At 38.1% G+C, this 19,470-nt stretch overlaps 1 protein-coding gene across 2 annotated transcripts in view; it reads left to right on the top strand.

Moving 5' to 3' along the window:
* The window catches only part of UST (uronyl 2-sulfotransferase), a 151,780-nt gene that overhangs the window by 89,614 nt on the left and 42,696 nt on the right, over window positions 1-19,470 (top strand). For both annotated transcript variants that reach the window (XM_064413676.1, XM_064413677.1), the window contains exon 5: window positions 5,530-5,683. In XM_064413676.1, the coding sequence (XP_064269746.1) occupies window positions 5,530-5,683 (154 nt within the window). The remainder of the gene's footprint in view (window positions 1-5,529; window positions 5,684-19,470) is intronic.

A 19,470-nucleotide genomic window follows, 5' to 3' on the forward strand; every position in this document is an offset into this window, starting at 1 on the left:
GAAAGTCTTAAATATCGGGTATCTAGAATTAGGTGATTTTAATTAATATGGAGTTTAGCTGCTGTTAATCTTTTATGGAGAGTAGTGCTTACTCTCTTACTTGTTTCCAGCTGTAACTTTGCATTACATAAATGAAAACTTAATTAGTATTTCCTTTACCTGGGACCCATCAGGGTACTTATCCGTGTTGGTGCTGTTCATTGTGAATTTATATATTGAACTTCTTTGATATCCTCAGGAGAATGAAAAATATAGGGTAGAAAAAAGACCCCAATTTTTTAGCATGCATGAATGACTGACAAAATACAGCCTAAAATATTCTGGTAGATTTACAGGATAGGGAAGTAGAGAAATACAAGGCTTTACAGTATCTTATCTTTTAGCCATTCACTGGTCTGAGGCAGCTTACTAAACAGTTTCTAGAGGACTCGGTTGTAATTTACAAGGATGTGACTCAGACACATCATTTCAGAAACTGAAATTTCTACTGTTGAAATCTCAGGTCCAGAAAAGGTGATTGATGAGGAGTGTGCACTATTTTACTGTTAACCTTGAACCACTGGGCATTTTGTATCCCTGCACACACCTCTCGTTGAAGGGCAGGCCAGTCAAAGATGAAGTTTTGAAATAAAAATACTTATTTCATAGAATCCTAGATCTGTTAAGGTTGGAAAAGACTGCTAAGGTCATCAAGTCCAGCTGTTAACTACACTGCCAAGTGTAGCACCATTAAAGCACATCCCTAAGTGCTGCATCTACATGGTTTTTTTTTTTAATGCTTCCAGGGATGATAATTACATCACCTGTCTGCACTGCTTGTTTTGTGTCTGGGATAAACTAGAGAGCGATAACAAAAAAGCAGACTGGCATAACTTTAAGTTCAGCTTGCTGAGGAGAGGCAGCCTAGTTAGTATTCTACAAGAAAGGACGAAGGTCTCATGAAGCCAAAGTTTTTACCTGAAGTCTGCTCTAGATAGTCCTTGTACCAGTTCAGCTATGCCAGTACTGGTATGACTGAAATAACCGTGTAGGTGACATGGCTGCATCAGTAGAGAAATGCCCTATATCAACTCCACCATTTCTAAAGAAAAGGTTGAAAGCATGACCATGGCATGAGGGTGAAGGCTGCAAGAGAGGCACTACAGACAAGAGCAGGAAGATAAACAAAGTCTTGATTATGGAGGCTGGCAGAACCTCAGGCCATTCCTCTTTGCATGTCATCCTTGAGAAGGATCACTGGCGCATCCCAGAAGTGCCTGATGCCTTGAGTGCAGGGGATTGCTTTGCCACGGGTTGCACCTTGCTGATGCAAGGTGTTATGAAAACTAATATTTCAAAATAACTTTTTCAGAAGATAAATAATGAGGTAACTGCCTCTTATTTAAGTCCTAAAAAGGTTAAGGTTCCATGTTAGTGCTTTTCTGTGACCTCTCCGTAAAACTGTGCTGCAGGGCAGGTAATGGAACTCTAACATAGTTGCTGAGTAAAGATGGCTGGGCAATTGTACTCTCAACATGTGATTCTCACTTGTGTGGCACTGGAAAAGGAAATTGTGCTTCCTTTATAAGAAGGACACAATATGCCTGTTCCTATTAATATTATGTGGCTGTTGGTTCTTGTTTGCTTCCATTATATGGAATTTCTAGCAACCACCCTTTTTGTTTAAGGGGGAACAGTGTATGTTAAAAGAGTAAGAGGCAGACAAAGTTCTTACAGAGACTAGATTGGGAGTCATCTTTTCCTTGAGGAGTTGTGCTATCTTCTGTTTGTGTGAAGAGTTTTGTATTAAATGCAAAGACAGCAGCCTCCTGAATTGAAATGAAAAATAAGAGGAGCTAAGAGAGCCTCCATTGTAAAGCCAAGAAAATCACTTTTGTTGATTTTCCCCCATTACTTGCAAGGAGTTTGTAAATTATTTTAAATTCTGATTTTGGTCATGTTAATAATAAAGTTGGAATTCAACAGAAATGTGAAGGGGCAAGCTCACGTACTTCTCAGGCTTTAGTTTTTTTGTGTTTTTTTCTTTTATTAAAAAAGACACAGGGGAATATATTATTAATGAAGCTATATATCATTGATTGAAGTTTGCAAATATTTTTTTTAATGAGAACTCCAAAAATACACCTTCAACAACAGATCAGTTAAATCTAATAGGACTTACTAGTACATATCAAATAAATCAGGAGACATTAAGTACAAGAAGAATGTTGTGGGAGTTGGTGTATCCATTTGCAGTGATCTGGTGGAGTCGTGGTATCCTTACCCACTCTGCCCAGTTGTGTCAATGTGCTGCTGGAGATCAGAACATTTGTGCAGCTTCATGATCGGGATCCAATCATGATCCCACTCAGAGAAGGTGAGTCTGCTACTCAGGCCTAGAAAATATGATCCTGTCCCATTCTGAATCCTTCACAATAGGGGTTTGAGTGCAAATAAGGTGATGTGATGGATAATGAGGCACTTGTCTATTTTTTTGCAAGAGCACGTTCATGTGGGAGTTGTTAATCTGAAAAGTTTCACTTGGGAGAGCATTTAATATGTTGTGATTGATAGGTATCTAAAAATATCCAGAACATACTTGAACAAGTGGAGCATTGATTTGCCCTTTTCTTCTTTAAATAGCTTAAGGTACTTGATTTTTTTTTTCAACTGTTAGGATTTTTTATGCAATGTGAGTGCTGCTTAGCTTCAAGAAATGACTCTGAGTACAGTTCATAGAAACAAATGGCTGGAATTTGAACTATTATGAACTATGTTTAAAAAAAATGTACATTTGAGTAAGGACCAGAACAGACTTGATTTTTAGAATAATTTCTTGCTTGTTGCCTGGTGGAACAACCCACAGCTGGGTGTATACCAGCTGTCTACATTGTGCAGAAAATCAGAAATTTGAGCTGTCCTGTGTTTGTGGAGGTGGGGAGCACGCACAATCTGCATTTCGGAGATGGAAGTTCCTCTGCAGCATTTGTGAAAGAGTGACCTCCCAAATCAGCTGTCCTTTTGGGATGATTGAGCTTGTGTGAGCCTCTTTTCTCAGGGCTTTTGGTCCTGAATTTACTGTTCTCATGTTCAGAAATATGACCTTACCAGCAAGAGGGTGGGCTCTGGGAATATGGTGGGTTGGTTATGCAATCTCGCACCCTCCTTTTACTTCAGAAAAGACAGTATGTATTTCTATCCAGACAGCTATTAGCTGTCTGATTCTCATTTTTCACTTTTCTGATGAGTGATTTGGGTTTAACATCCTCTATGGAGCCTGGGGCAGGACATCCCTGCTCTCCTGCTTCTATAAATCTTGTGATTTTTTTTGTCTTAAGATAAATTAAGACAACTTGCTGCTGTCATCACTACTTACTCTCTACTGCTTCCCCTTTTCTTTGCCCTCCTCCACTCACCTCTGTCTTTTGGTTATTGTTATCTGCATCAAGCAGCAGGAGGATAATGTGTTTGGTAATTTAGATGCAATCTGTTCTTTCCAGCAATTTTACTTGAAAAGTTTAGTTTTCAAAACTACTAGGCCAAGGCATCCACTCAAAGCTTTCTATTTGAGTAAATATTGTCGAAGCTTTATGCCCGCACTGACCTATGGTATTTGCCGGAATGCCCTTTTTTTTAATACAGGTTTTATTTCTGTATAAAGATACAAAAGCAGCAAAGATTAGCTCAGAGAAGAATTCAGGGTAATTCAGAATATTTCACTTGCACATCCATGTCCAAACTGGGTTGTACACTAATCAGGAAGCAAGGAGCATATGCCTTTTTAATTGGATTGTTTTAAAATTTTATGCTGTCTGTGCAGTTTCAAATTATGGCAGTGATCCTGCAACACTGAGGTCAATGAGATTACTTATAGGCATAGTTACTCATGAGACAAGCCTTTTTAGACTGTATTTGGGAGTCTGGGGAATCATGCAGAAGAAAAATCAGGTTTAAACTCGATGAGATTTTTCTCTTTTCTTTTACTAGAATTCATAATTTTAAACAATTTTGCTGCCTTTTTAATATTTATGAGAAGCCCTGATCTTTTATTATACAAATTCAATTATTCATTGCCTCAAAAGATTGGGAGAAACTGAGAGGTTTTTTTTTAATTTAAAGGGTGTCTTCAGGTTTTTTAATCTAGTATTTTACATTTTAGAAGAAATTATATAAATTGTGACTCAGAAAATCATCAGAATAGCATTTAAATACTTAAATATGGCTATGTTCTCAAGCTCACAAAAATAAAGTATAAGCTAGTGCTTAAGTGTGAATTGTTCACTTAAACTGGGGAAACAGAGGGAGAACATAATCCATGTTCTTAGATGAGGAAAATTCCAAGTTGAATTTATCCTATGAACTTCTCAGTCCAGGAAGGTTTTATTTTATTCTTTGTCTCAGAGAATTTGTAGTCCATAAGTCTGTTCCATGAATGTCCATTTTTTAATTTTGACCATGGAACAGTGTAAGCAGCTTCCCTCCTTGTTTTTTTTTTTTTTGGTTAGGCCTGCTCTCCTGATGCTGTGTGTTGATATAAAATGTGCAATCAGTATTTTAACATTCTGAAAATGCAGTGTAGTCACAAACCTTCCCAAGCTTCTTTTTCCTTTCCTCTTTTGGTATCCCAGCTGTTGAACTGAAGATGTTAGTACAAGGTGTCTACACTTAGCACCAGGAGACATACAAGAGGGTAAAGTCAAGGTGGTGAAGTTGCTCTGGTTGATCTTCTCATCTCTGAATTGCAGATATCTATGCTACATTTTGTTTACATTCAAGCCTGGTCACAGATGTTGTTACCCTTTCCTTTTCCTTGGACTTGCATGTGCTTGAGATGGATACTTAATTTCTTTTTTAAAGCAAGAATTTTCATACTGACTAAAAAAAAAAAAAAAAAGTTCACAAAGTGCAGTACAGGGATAAGGTATTGCATAACCATGAAATAACCTCAAATCCAGCCAGTGGTGCAGACTGGGGGTGAGGGGATGAGGTTTTGCACAAGTTCCAGCACATAAAAAGTTGGAAATACCATGCATATCTGTCAGTTCATCCAGAGGAAGCTTTTGGAAAAAAACTTTCCAAGTAAGCCGAAAATCCTTTGCACATTACTACACTTACTGTACAGGCAAAGGTGATCCACGGCTGCCTTACAGCAGTTACTGTTGGGTGGTGCCTGTTCTGACATGACTGCCCAGATAAGAAGTGTCTTGAGAAGAAGAAATGCTCATTCTCTGATTCATCTGCAGAAGGTTCTTAATCTGAAAACAGCAAGGAGAGAACTCAAGAAGCAAAACTGTTGATACAGTGTAAAAAATAGTTTTCAACTAAAATGTTTGTAGTACACATACAGCTTAATGTGATTCCATATTTACTGTTCACCCTAGAGATCTACATCTCTAATTAGAAACTAGTTGTAAGATGCTCAGTTTTGCTCCTCACCTTGTAAAAGCTGTGAATTTCTGTAGAAAGTAATTTGAAAGCATTCAGATGAGAGATAATACTGTGTGTGTGTGGAGCCTTGTGATGAGATCGACCCATTTTTCTTCCCACCAGGTTTGGAGGAGACCAGCCCGTGTACATCAATATTATTAGAGATCCTGTCAACCGATTCCTATCCAATTATTTTTTTCGACGTTTCGGAGACTGGAGAGGAGAACAGAATCACATGATCCGTACCCCCAACATGAGGCAGGAGGAAAGATACCTGGTAGGTATAAATAAAAGGTTTTGATTACCAATTTCCCATCATTGTTATGTAGTGCTGTTACTCAAACTGGATGCATGAAAAGTAAGAGACTAAGGCATCTCCCATCTTGTGTTTTTCCTCTGCCTTCTCTTGTCTCTCTTAGTTTGCTCAGCTTTACTGTGTAGAGTGTTATCATTGAATTCAATTTGATCTTGAATAAGCTGACGGCAAGTTCCAGATTTCCACCACTGAATTATGGTCCTTACACTTAGCTGGATTTGCACTGCATAGTAATATAATAATTCTGCCCATACTTATCACTGTGAATATTCAGACAGATTTTTAGGTTCAGACTATGTCTGTAACTCTGCAGCCTCAGAAGAAAATTGAGAAACAGCAATTCAGGGAGCTCAAGTCTCTGATGTTCTTACTGCTAAGTTGTTTGTAACGTTCTTTACACCAGGGCTCTAATCTCATTTCTTGCTTTGGTTTTCTTGCCTTTTGTCCTTTTTGGGTTAATAGAATGGCAATAATGCTGAATAAGCTGTTCACAAGAAGTTTTAAATTTTTACGACTGCTGAAGTGTTGTAGCACCTGCCAGGTTTTGTTGCATACCAAGGTCCTGTGGCAGTAGGTGTTGAATGAATGCTAAATAAGAAACTGAGAAGCTAGGAAGGTGGCTAGTTTGGTTTATACTGATTGCTTTGCATGTACACAGAGACCTCTCAAAGGCAAAATGATGGAATTACTTCTTGCTCTCTCTCTAATACAGATCCGGTTGGATTGGACTCAGCCTTCAGGCATGCTTGAACTGCAGAGAGTTCAATGAAACAGCAGTGACAGGACAGCTTGATGGTCTGCTATGAGATGTTGCAGGCTAGACATAATGTCAAAACAAGATATGTTTGTGGCTTTTGGAGGAGAAAGAGAGAACGTTTTTGTGAGGTTTTGAGGAGGCTGTAGAGTACAAGATGTGTGATGAGCCATAGAGAACACAGCTCTGAACAATTGCCGCACAACACCTTTCAGCCCTAGCTGAAGTTAGATGAATCCAGGGAGGGCTGAGTTTTTCCCCCATATTACAGAGCTGTTTAAATTTCAGTTGTCTTCTGTTTTTGGTCATGCAGAGCCCTGTGAACAGACAAGCTTGTACATTATGAGTAATTGAAGGGGGAGGTATCAGTTAGGGGGAGTGTAACTGTCTAATGGCCTTAAGTTTAATGACATCTCCTATGCAGGTATAAACTGTGAAAGGTTTCTTATTTGCCATGTGCCTGTAGATCTGAAAGAGATGCCTGTTTTGGCTGGGTGGGTCTTGACCTCCTGTTGCAGAGCTGGAAGGTTTTGCATGTTGTGTGTGCATGGACTTCTGCTTCATCTTCTCTGAATGGGACAAGAGGGTTGAGAAAATTATTGATTGGTGGGGGTTTTTACTACAACTTTAAAACAATACCACGTTTTCTTTGTTGGAAATGAGTGCTAGAGCCTGTTCTTTACTTTGAGTGCCTTCTTATTTGAAGTGCAGTGATTGGCATCTCTTATGACTGATTCTGTAAAACCTGGTATTATTTCAGTACTGACTGTGCAGCTTAAGACATGAAATATATATATATAGCCAGTGAAATTTTACTTCAAGCACAACTGGAACAAATAGATCGAATTCATGTTGTCTTGGTTTAAAAACTAATAGAAATTACCTTGCATTTTCATTGGTGTTGGTATGTTCTTTAAGAAGTTAATTATTTATATGCATATGCAGATATCTATGCATACGCAAATCAGTACAAAAGCTATAATGAAAGATAAATAAAAAGTGTCTGAAGTTAATAATCATTTTGTTCTAAAGGCAGTTTGTTGATCTGAGGCACCATTAGCATCCTTAATAAAAACTAGTTTTGCATTTTCATTTTGATTTTCGCTGTTGGTAAGTCAGTTTAGAATCCTGGAAACATTTTTGAACCTGTTTTTCATCCTTCCTTGGCAGACTTTGGCAGTCACTTGCACTTCTCTAAGAGAGTGACAGTAACACACAGGTCACTTGCCAGTGAAATTAATTGTCACGAAAGCCACTTATTCTGAATTTCTTAAAATTCGGGTATTGGGGATTTTGGTATCATATCTTCAGAAATCTGCAAAATCAATTGTCACATCTAGCTATGAAGAGAGTAAGCAGCTGGTTTTACCTCTGAGCATGAGCCAGTATGACACTTTAGCATAGGACTGATGGGTGGCCTCATTGCAGATCTTATAACTTTTGCAATTCTTCCCTAATATTCTTTTAAATGCAAAACTCACCATGAAACATTACTCCTTTTTTACTGGGGACTGTTTAAGGATAAACTTAGATTTAACTTAATAAATAGTTTCAACATTGATCACAATATTAAACCCAAGTTGTTTGGGATGAGGTGTGCCTGACCATGAGCAGATACATGAAAGCAGGGGGAGGATACAAGCTTTTACTTCTCTTCTTCCATCAGCCAGGAAAACACATAACTGCTGATTGATCCATGACACTGAGCTCTTTGCTGGAGTACTTGATGTTGTGTGATAGCAGTTATAGACTTACAAAATGGACTGGAGAAGCTTTAAATATTACTTTTCTGTTTTACCAAAAGAGATGGGTTTGCAGGCAAAATATATTTATCTGGAAACTGGTTCTTAGAGGCTAACTGTGCTTTTATCAACCATGATGTTTTTGGCCTCCTGTCTCTTGGACAGGAGTGGGTGGTGGGGAAAATGGGAACTTGCCCAGGCCATCTTGGCATCTTCATCAACAGCTGCCAACACTGGCCATCTCCACTGAAAAGATGGCCATACATCCACATTCCCCTCAAACTGCAGTGTGAAGATGTAGGAGCTCAGCTCCTCTAGAAAGCAGGCTCTTAGGGATGGAAAAGCATTTTAAGATCAGGTTTTGTGTCTGATAAACTCCAGGTTGTGATGCCCTTGGTGGAAGCATTCCCTCCCCTCAATTCTGATCCTTAAGAAAAAAAGGGAGTTGAAGAAAACCCAAACTATCTTGAAGTCTTGTAGTACCTTGCATTCTGAACTGCTGACATTGCAAAGGTCAGAAATAGAGACAGAAATTTCCGCTGTTCACTGATCATTTGAAATTTTCTCTGAATTGAGCTTCAGGCTTTGACTTTGTTCCAGGAAACACAACCATTCATTCAGAGTCAGATAAATTGTTCTAAACATTTTGGTAAATGTCTGTGTTTATCAAAATTTAATTGAAAACAAGCCTTTTGTTCATGAGTCAGATACAGCAGAGGCAGCTGCTGCAGTGTGTGACTTTTTACCCAGATCCACCAGCTCCTTGCCCTGACCTGGCACTTTCACTGCTGGAGTGAGTATTGTTAGTCACCTGAAGAAATCACTTCCAAGCTTTCCCCTGCAAAAAAACAGTGGCAGCATGGTAGTGTGGAGTAAGGCAGAGAGGTAATTAATGGTGAGCACCTTGAGCCAAGCCTCAAGCACACTGATGTGACTGTCAGCCCTACATTATGGTCCTGTAAGATGAGATAAATTCACAAAAGTTAATTTAAATTAATTATAGTGAATGTGTTTCAGGTTGAACTAGAGTTCTTAGAGTAAATATGCTTCAATAAAGCAAGCAAACCCTTACCAGTGCAGTTGAGTGCTGCAGGTACCAAGCAAAAGAAAAACATGCCTGAGATGTGATTTAGTTCAGGGCTTAAAAGTGCAGAAGGTAAGAAGCACCCCTGATGAAGACAAACTACTATAATATTTTAATGCTTTATATTAAAATTGTTCCTTCCAGAAGACTTGTTTGTAATTATCTAGTGTTTAGTACAGCTTCAGTTTGAGATACCAAATATAAAAAAGGCATGTATAGGGTTTTCATATTTTCTTAATACTTGGTAAAACTTTGATCCAAGACTACTCTGGCTGAATGAGTGTTTGAAGCAGCATGGGCTGTGTGTTGTTGCCTGAATTGCAGGAAATCTGGTTACATGGGATTCTGATTGCTGTTAGGCTCATGAATACTGTGACTCCTAGCTCACTCCAGTAAAAGATTTCTGAGCTAATGTATCATAAGTGAGAATTTTTGAATTTTAAAAATCATTCAGTAAGATAAGAACTTGTCACCTTCCTATGGGATATTTCAAATTTTCATTATAATTAGCAGTTACATTTGCACGGCATCTCTGGGTGGCTCTGCATAGTTTTTCAACTTCATCTCTGAAAATAAATATGCTTTTCTCAGCAAAAATTAAAAATATTCTAACAATATTCAGCCTCATTTATGTTAAAGGTTACTCATGGAAGTGATCCCATAAGGGAGCATCTGTCCTTTTGTCTTTGAAATGAAATGTTAAAATAATTGTTAAAAGCGTATTAGGATTACTTTAAAGGAGGGAAGTAAAATTCAAGTGATGTCAGGGAAATTTCACATCAAATTTCTTATAATAGGAAAAAAAATTCCTTTTGCAATATTAGCTTTTATGGCGAAATACTTAAACTAATGTTTTTTAGATTACTTCATAAATTTCAAACAAAATAGTAAGAAAAGGTGAATGGGTAAACAACATAGAACTTTTTTTGAGTCTTGAATCTTGAGAATTTCCTTTTATGATTTCCATGGTTTTCATTAATATAAGAATATTCACTTAATATATTTAACTGGTTTTATTATTTATATCCTCAAACTTCTATCTACAATAAAAAATATTCTTTTCTCAATTATACTGCTTTTCAGACAGCAGCTGGCTGTCTTATTTCCTATGTTTACCTTCATAATACCCTGGGTAATTATATTATGAATTGCCATCAGTAGTTGCCATCAGTTGTCATCACTGAGCTTTCCCCTTCGTGACTTCAGATAAGTTTCCTCAAGCTTTTCAGTTGCCAGACACGTGGCCTGCAGGAGAGACCATGGTATGGAGCCCGTGCCTTCATCTTCTGACTGTCACTCTCGTGTGTTTCTCTATAAAAAAAGGCTGGGAGAGAGTTGCCTGCCTGCAGATTTGGTGCAGTGAGGGAGCAGAGAGTTCATTACTCTGATTGTCCTGTTGAGGATCTCGCAAGAGGGGCTGCCAGTGTCTGTTGATTGAACCTGGGAAATTTTGGGGAGGCTTTGATACCTTGGTTAACATTGTTTAGACTGAGGCATGCAGAGGTTTAAATTATTTGCCTTTGTCTGTGCAAGTGCATACCAGATATTGAGGAGTTAAATATATAAATTAAAAAGAACATTTTTTCACTTGCTGTGTTCTGAGCTGTAGTTGAGAGGTTAAACTTTTTGTGCACTCTCAGTGTTTTCCCTGACATAGCCCCAGACACACAGTAGTCATTTTTCTGCCTGTGTCATTACGCACTGGTGCTGAGGTGGTTTGAACTGGTCACTGGGCGTGCAGCCTTGCAGCCTTGCAGCTGCAGGTCGGGTTTGGGGATCACGCAGTTGCAGGGATCCCTGCGCCGGGGCCGGGGCTGCCGGAGAGCGCTGCAGAAGCACAGCCACCTGTCAGCTGACCCAATTAGAACAGTTTGCTGCTTCTTCCCTCTAATGAGTGCTTTTAATAGTCTCCAGCTGTTCCCTTTTGCTGCATTACCTCTTCACAGCAAAATTTCTGGCCCATTTTTGCAGCTCTTCGTCTATTGTGTGTTCTAAAGCACCATTTTCCTCCTTAGATTCTCCCACTTTGTATTAATAATTTATTGAACCACAAAGTTAATGGTAATTCAGACCTCAGCTGGAGGAGGGACTGATTAAACAACTTAGAAAACATAATATTAAAGGAAATATTTTCATGGCTGACATTTACTTTTCAGTGACTTTAATTTACAAACCAATATTTTTTTTAATGTTCCCCTGTGGAGTTTGCATTCCAAACATTGCGACATTATGCATTTATACAAAAGCAAGAAAATGTGCCTTCCAAATCTGTTTTCATTCAGTAGTCTGAGTCATTTGCACATAGTAAATATGCAATATAGCATTGGTTAAGATTGCAACACTAAAAACTTCCATGTAATTCACAATACATACTTATATTCATAGAAAATGTAAGATTGATACCATGCCTTTATTTTAATTTTAATACCATTCTGTATTGCCATTCTCTTTTTCGTGGAGACAGGATACAGGATAACAACAATATATTGCTTCAAAATGTAAAACTAAGGGGGGTCTTTTCTTGCAGTGTTGTAGTGGTCTGAAAATTTCTGGCTGTTGCAGTTTTTAAGCAACTGCACAGAAAACCAGAAACCAAGCAGTAGAAGAGGTCCCAGCACTAAGTACCCACAATCTTATTTAAATGTAACATTATTACAGGGTCTTACCATATGCTGTGTTTCGGTAGCACTTTTTAAGGCATTTATATACATAAGAACTTATGATCTTTTATTAAGGGACCTTGCTGTATTAAGTTTAAAATGATGACTCTTCATTTTTATGGTGATTTTGCCAAGTTTTTTATTTGTGCCTTCTGAGCATGAATGCAGGACAGCTCTTGATGTTCTCTCTTGTGCTGCTTTTTGGATTTTATGTGTTGTGGTAGCTTGGGGAAATAGTTTTCTTTAGCTTCTCTATAGGAAGATCCTGTTTGTAGAGTGGAAAATCCCAACCACAGAACAAAGATTCTAATATATTGATGCCAACTTTTTAAGGCCATGTAAACTGTATAAGAGAAAGAGGGTATGTCTGTGTTATATTTTGAGGAGATATATTTTTGGATCATTGAACAAGAACAGAAAAGAGCATTCTTGTGCAGCCCAGGGACAAAAGCCAGCCTTGCCTTCAGTGAAGGCAGGAAAGTAATTTGTGGGGTATAATCCTTATTTCAGTTAGAAACTGATGGACTGTGACAAGCCTTTTGCAGGGTTAGGAGTGACATCTTCTCTGTGTGTGCTGGGTGATTCTATCATAGCATCTGCTTATTTCTCAGTAGCAGTCAAAAAAGGGAAACCAAAAGGAATAGAGAGCAGTATAGAGAACTTCATTGTGTAAAAATCTCCAGTGTGTCTGCACTTGACTACTTTCATTTGACATTTGTGACTTCCTCTCCTAGGGTATTTCCTCCCATATTTGCCCTAAGCCAGGACACCTCCCATTCCCAAAATGGGATTGAAAGAACCAGAAAACACAAATGGGTGGGAGAAATTATTAAATAATTTCCATATGAGGAATGACAAAGGTTAGGGCTCTTGACGAAGAAGTAAACAGGGGAAAGGAAATGAGAAGACAGATTTTTGGGAGGCATGAAAAAGTGGCCTCAAGGATGATTGCTTTTGAGCTGTTTCAGTGTAAGACTAATAGAAGTTTACAAGTGGAATGGGTCGTTGTTGGATCCAGTAAAAAATAGAAAATGCGATGGTTTGGACAACATGCAGTGAAGCTGTGGAAGTCTTTTCTGGTCATTGTTGTGAATAAGTTCTGATGTATTCAAAAAGGAAATATTTTAATAAACATTTCTTTACAGAGGGAGTGATCAGGCATTGGAACATGCTTCTTAGAGAGGTGGTCAATGCCCAAGGCATGTCAACGTTTAAGAGCGATGTGTACAACGCCCTTAACAACACGCTTTAACTTTCAGTCAGCCCTAAATAGGTCAGGCAGTTGGACTAGATGATCGTTGTAGTCCCTTCCAACTGAAATATTCTATTCTATTTTTAAAGGTTCAACTATGTATCCCCCAAGGTCTGTTAATTACCAAAGCAACACCTCTTCATCAGAAAATATCTGATCAGTAAAAATCTAAATCCTCAGGGCTACCCAGAAAAAGGTCCTGTGTGTATGGTAAATGTTCCTCATAGTCAGTAGTGATTTTCTGAAATTGGTTTCTGCTCTGGGTAACTCAAAAGCAAACTTGAAAATTACATGCTTACAAGTGAATTCTCCTTCTAGGTGGTTTATATAAGGTAGTTACAGTTACAGACGTCTCCAGCTGAATGTGTTGTTTCTTGACTTTAAAATAGTTGACTGTTCTTGGGTATATGCCATTGTGGCTAAGACTGTTGTCTTACATCTCTGCCAATCAAATTAATTTTTGTAAGTTCCAAACTGATGCTGAAGCTATTAATTGTTAACACTGTCTTGACTATTCTCAAATTTGTCCTTAAAAGCTAAGATACAAATGCATTTAAAGTATGGACTGCATCCACAATTTTACATTGTGCACTGTAATAGTAAAGGTACCAGAAGAGAAGATGTAAAAATCCTTCAAATAGAGGGATAAGACATTTGTTTCAGTGCATGGTGTTCAGAAATGCAAAGTCTCTTTGGTTTGATGTTTCAGTATGGGTGAATTTGAAGTGTTTGATAATTTTTGTAAGCCTTGAGTATTTGCATTTTCAGTTCTCACATACTTTGTTAATGTGAAAGTAACAGGAACACTCATCAGCAAATAACACTTGCATGATTCCCAGTAAGGGATGACTTAACAATTATAATTAGCTGACAAGTGACTGTTTCAGGTGAATGAAAACAAGAGGATCTGTGTGTGATAGGAATGTTATCTTCAGTGCATAGTCTAGCATTTGGGGCATTATGAACCCAAAAGCAGTATTTAGTCATCAAGTAAAACTAATTATTGATTGATATTTTGTTTGTTTTAAGTTGGAATACAATGGTTTTTAAAACTGGAGTGTTTTATCATCCAGAAAAAAAGAATGCTTTCCATTTCTGTTAGAACAAATTTTAAAAAAATTATTTTTAACGTTACAGTTTGTACATGGCATAAATAATAGAGATGGGGCATTGACCAGCAAAGAGTGTGTCTTAAAAATATGATATAATAATGAATTATATCATATGTGTGTGTGTTTAGGAGTAGGAGTCAGACTTTTTGAAATTATGTTTCGAAACAACTTTTTGAACACTTGTCTAATGAAATCATGGTAGCTGTCCCTAGAAAACCATACTATAAAACCTCCAAAAGTAGGAAGTTTTATACTCCATACTATAAAATCTCCTTGCTATGGCCGTGCCTGTTTTCTTTTCCTTGTTGCGTTATGCTTTAACCACCTTAAATGAAAACTCTTTTATTGGCAGTAGGATGGGGAAGGAAACTGTAGAACCTTTTACTCCTCCTGACAGAGGAAGGACAGAAAGAGACAGCCCTCCTCTTACTGCCAGCATATTGAGTGTGTTCAGGCTGTGACATGATAATGTAATTTCAGGCAGTCAGATACTCACTTCACTCTGTAGGTGTCAAAACCTGCAGGAACTGACAACCCATGAAAATAAAACTGAATTTATTAGCCCATTTTATTCCTTGTCTGTCATCCTCCTTCCTCTTTCCATTTTGTGGTTTATACTTAAGTTTTCTGGCTGTCAGAGCTGCCAGCAAAGTGAAATAAGCAGAGATCCTGATCTCTAGAACTTTCTGGCTAAAGAAAAGCTGAAGCTTTGAGGTGGTGGATGGCAAGGAGAGCGCAGGGCGGTAGAATTAGGAGAACTGCCCGCCGATGGTGCGTGGCTGACGTGGTGAGGGATAGACATGTCTTTATACAAGCATCCAAAGCTATCCTGAGCCTTAGGTGTTTGTTGACAACAAAATATTTTCCTATCGTGTAATTTTTTGGTGGTGGTGTGGACTCTTCTGTTGACTGCAGGATGGCTGGGTCACACTTGTCAATTCTGTATTTTTAAGACTGAAGTAGTTTATGTTGAAACCATATGGAAGCAGAGATGGCATTTTGTGGAAAAAAGGGACATCAGTGCCCAGACATACTAAAGGCTTAGATTATTCTTGTTTTTCTGAAGTTTTAAAGGTTTATTGTACCCTGCAGAGTAAAATCCTGTGCCTTATCCTGGTCCCAGCTCGCAGGGACCCCAGGGCCTGCTGGAGCACTCTGTGCCTGCTCCTTTCTGGTGGCACCAAGGCTCATGTCTGTGGAGTTGGGGGACACGTGGGGTGCCTGAATATCCTGTGGGACACATCTGGCTGCTTGTCCCACTAGGGAGGTGTCAGGTTCTTCCCAGCCAGCCCACCCAGTAGGGAAAGAACCCTTAATATACAGCAGTGAAGATGAAAGACAGAGGTGCAAATTTAGGTTTTGTTTCTGTCTCAATACAGAATGAATAGATCTGAAATGGGAAATAGCCTGCCTAAAAATCTGGTGCTGTCTGTCTGTTCTTGCTTTGTTTGCTTCAGTATGCTCCTGTGATGGAGAGATGAGTGTTTGTGTGTTTCTCCAAAAACAACCAAATGCCATAGGTTTTTGTTGGCAGATGGATTGTAATGCTTCCTCTGGTTGCTTAGCCCTGCCTGGCAAGTGGCTGCTGTGTTTTCCCTCAGGAGTGCTCTTCAGGTGTCAGGTATTCCAGAAATCAGATTTTCCTTCCTGGCATAAAAGGTATTGCTTCCTCTCCTCTCCTCTCCTCTCCTCTCCTCTCCTCTCCTCTCCTCTCCTCTCCTCTCCTCTCCTCTCCTCTCCTCTCCTCTCCTCTCCTCTCCTCTCCTCTCCTCTCCTCTCCTCTCCTCTCCTCCCTTTTTTCATTAATAATTAGTCAAGTTAAGAAGGGTACTGCTGCCAGGAAATAATTTTTGTCTTCCTAGTAATTCCACATTATTTAAATAAATAAATGGGGGGAAAAAAAACCTAAGAAACAGGCATTGTCTGTTTCAAATGTGGTTTTGGTTTTTGCCTTAAGATGGCTATTTGAAGTTGAATTACCTTTTTCAAAAATACATGTCCCTGATGAGTTTGCTGATGATATTACATGGCTGTTACCAGGGATGGTAGGTTCATGACTTGAATGAAATGGTAAATCCATACTTTCAGGAGTAGTGGACCTGCTGTGTCAGTTGAGAAAATACATTCCCTGTGTAACAAGGTAGTGAAATTCTCCTTTGAAGTAAAAGCAGTGTTCATTTTTTCTGGCTATTATTCCAAGCATTCCTTTTTTTTTTTTTTTTCCTTGTTTGCTAGAATTTTCAAAGCTCCTCTATTCCTTGTAAATAAAGCTGCTTTACATAAAATCAAAATCAAACTGTCCAAAAACCCCAACCAAGGGTGTTAAGCTGATTGTTGTTCTAGACTCTGGAAAACGGACTGCCATTGTTTCAGCAAATCTGGCTACTGCTCAGTGAGTTATTGAAACACAGTCTAGTCAGGTTACCTTGAACACAACTTTTTTCCTATGAACTCTGATCCAAGCAAAGCCAGCCACTATTCATAACTGAGCTTGTCAAGAGTAATTTCCTTTTTCGTGGGGAAAAATCCACTAACTAGTGGCAAATAGGAAACTTTCCATGGTGAAGATGGATTATTAAATGAGATGATTATTTTCTTCAAAATTAATTTTCGGTTCTCTTTGCAAGGAAAAAAGAAAACTAAAGCGTTCTTCAGTGGCTGAAGAGAAAAAAAATTTCTTCAGAATGTAATCCAAAGAGATTGTCTTTGATAAAAAGAAAGGGAGGTGAGGGGAAGCATATATGACACTTTTTTTCTCTTCCTAACAGATTTATTAACCTTGATGATTTTATACTTGATCTTGTTGCTTGCTGAGCTTTTTGAAGCCATAGCATCTGAGATTAAGGCATTGAGAGATTCTGAGTTTCTGTGTAGGGAGGGGAGTATGGTTTTTTCTTTCATAGTCATAGAAAAGAACTTCAGCAGATGACTGAAGATTAAAAAAGTAAAGAAAAAATGCAAATAGGAACATTATTTATGCCTCTGAACCTTGTAATTTTAGGAGGTTTTTAATATTGGTCTTGTCAGTATGGTGATAGTCTTGTCAAGCTGAAAAGTGGAATCAATATGTTCCATTTTGTGTATGCTATTCAGAATGGCAGTGCTATGAATAATGCAAAGTATTAGTAATTTTCCAGAAAAGCATTAGAACTGTTCAGCAAGGGGAAGATTTTAACTGGGGAAATTAAATAGGGGCAGCAGAGCAGAAACCATCTCCAGTTGTAGCAGCAGGGAAGTCACATGCAGAAGCAGTATGATTTTCTTTTCTGCCCTGCAGCTCCTTTTCCATTTCAGCCCTGAGAGATGAAGGGAGAGATTCCAAGTCAGTCATCACTAGGCAGAAGACTGATAAGAAAGTAAAATTAGCCCACAACTCAAACTTCTAGCTGTTTTCTCACTATTCAACAGGTTTGTGTTAAAGTGCCAACACAAATGTGGTAGGTCAAGCAGACATAAAAGACATTTAGACCTTGGTACCATGAGGAACTTTTTCCTTAAAGGTCAGTACTATGGGTTTTGAGATTTACCATCTGACTTAAAAAATGGTCAAACCCAAAGAAATTTATAACTTGTACTGTATGATGAATCATATATTTTCCCTTTTTTAATTCAGAGGTCATCTGCAGGTTTCTTTTCCTTTTTTGCTAGACAGTCTTTTTGATGTGACTGGATTATTTCAGGGACATATCAGGAGCTGTTGGATACAGCTTCTCTCCCTTTAACTTCAGCAAAAGGGAGTTGTATCACTGGAATTTGTGACACCAGGTAGTCTAAGCTATAAATGTGCAGTATGCTGAAATAAAAGATGCATTAACTAGTGAGTGGTTATTTCCTTAAATGAGAATATTGCTGCATCTGCATATTAGGAGAAGCTTAATAATTTTTAAGAATTATTTCTTTCCTCATGCCTGCAATAATTTTTTTTTCAATTTGTGGAACATATCTTTCCTTCTCCATCTCTTCACTCTCTTCACTTTCTTATTTTGAAGATTTTTATTGCAGAAGGTAAATATTTTCCTCCCCAAATCTTGTCACATGAGGTCGTATTAAAAAAAAAGCAAATGGATTGGTCTCTTTTGTTTGTTTTGCCTCTTTTTGGGATGTATGAAAGCAGTGATATCTAATGCTCATTGATAATTAAATTAATTTTCTTTTGGCTCATGGATTTTTTTTCTGTGGTGATATATTTAGTATGCAGAACTCTGACATTTGTTTTAATAAGCTTCTTTTAAACTTATACATTTTTTAAACTATTTTTGTGGACCTTTGCTAAAAACAATGTGTAATGCTAGCTTCAAGATGTTGAGGCATTCTTAGAACTTAATTGTGTTTCTGTTAATATAAGCATTTTTGAGGTTTGGGCTAAAATCTGCTGAGTATAATTTCTTTGTATCCAATCAGGTGTCAGGTTTTAAAGGAATGGGAACGTTTGACCTGGGAAAAAAAAATGGAGAAAAATGTGAACTACAGAAATGTGTCATTATTAAAATGGGCTTTTCTATATTGTAGGAAATGTGATATTTTGAAACATTTAAATTCCTTGGTAGCTGTGGAAATGATACTGTGTCATATGTGGAGGTGTGAACTTATTGCATTAGGCCCTTCCTGAGACGTGAGCACCATCCAGCCCAGCAGGGGAAGCCAATACAAACTGGGGGCAGGCTAAAAAGTGCTTCCCCTTGAGTGTTCTCCCAGGTTCTGGCATCCTTCAGCTCGCCAACAGACGTTGCTGCCATATATGTGTTTAATAGCCCTTGATAGACCTCTGTTTTATAAAAATATCACTTCTATTTTATTATTGTTGTTGTTATTCTTCTGGTGATTTAGGTATTTCTTTTTAAATCCCATTACATCCTTGTCATCCAGAGTATCCTATTGTAAGGATCTATGATTTTTAATGCTGAATGTCTTTCAGCATTATAAAGTCCTTCTGTATCTCCTTGAGGTCAGATTTCTTATCTGCTCCCATTAATAGTCCCAGAAAAAATTTGCTACTTCGCTGTTAACCCTTCTTTGTTATTCTCAAGAATTGTCTCAACACAAGTGCTTTGCAACCTTACTCAGTGTCTCATTTCACTAAGAAAACCAGCTATTTTATTCCTGCTTAGCTTCCTGTCCTTAATCATCCTATCCTTTCTTTTTGT

Source organism: Passer domesticus, chromosome 3 (genome assembly GCF_036417665.1).
Source record: "Passer domesticus isolate bPasDom1 chromosome 3, bPasDom1.hap1, whole genome shotgun sequence".
NCBI classification, from domain to species: domain Eukaryota; kingdom Metazoa; phylum Chordata; class Aves; order Passeriformes; family Passeridae; genus Passer; species Passer domesticus.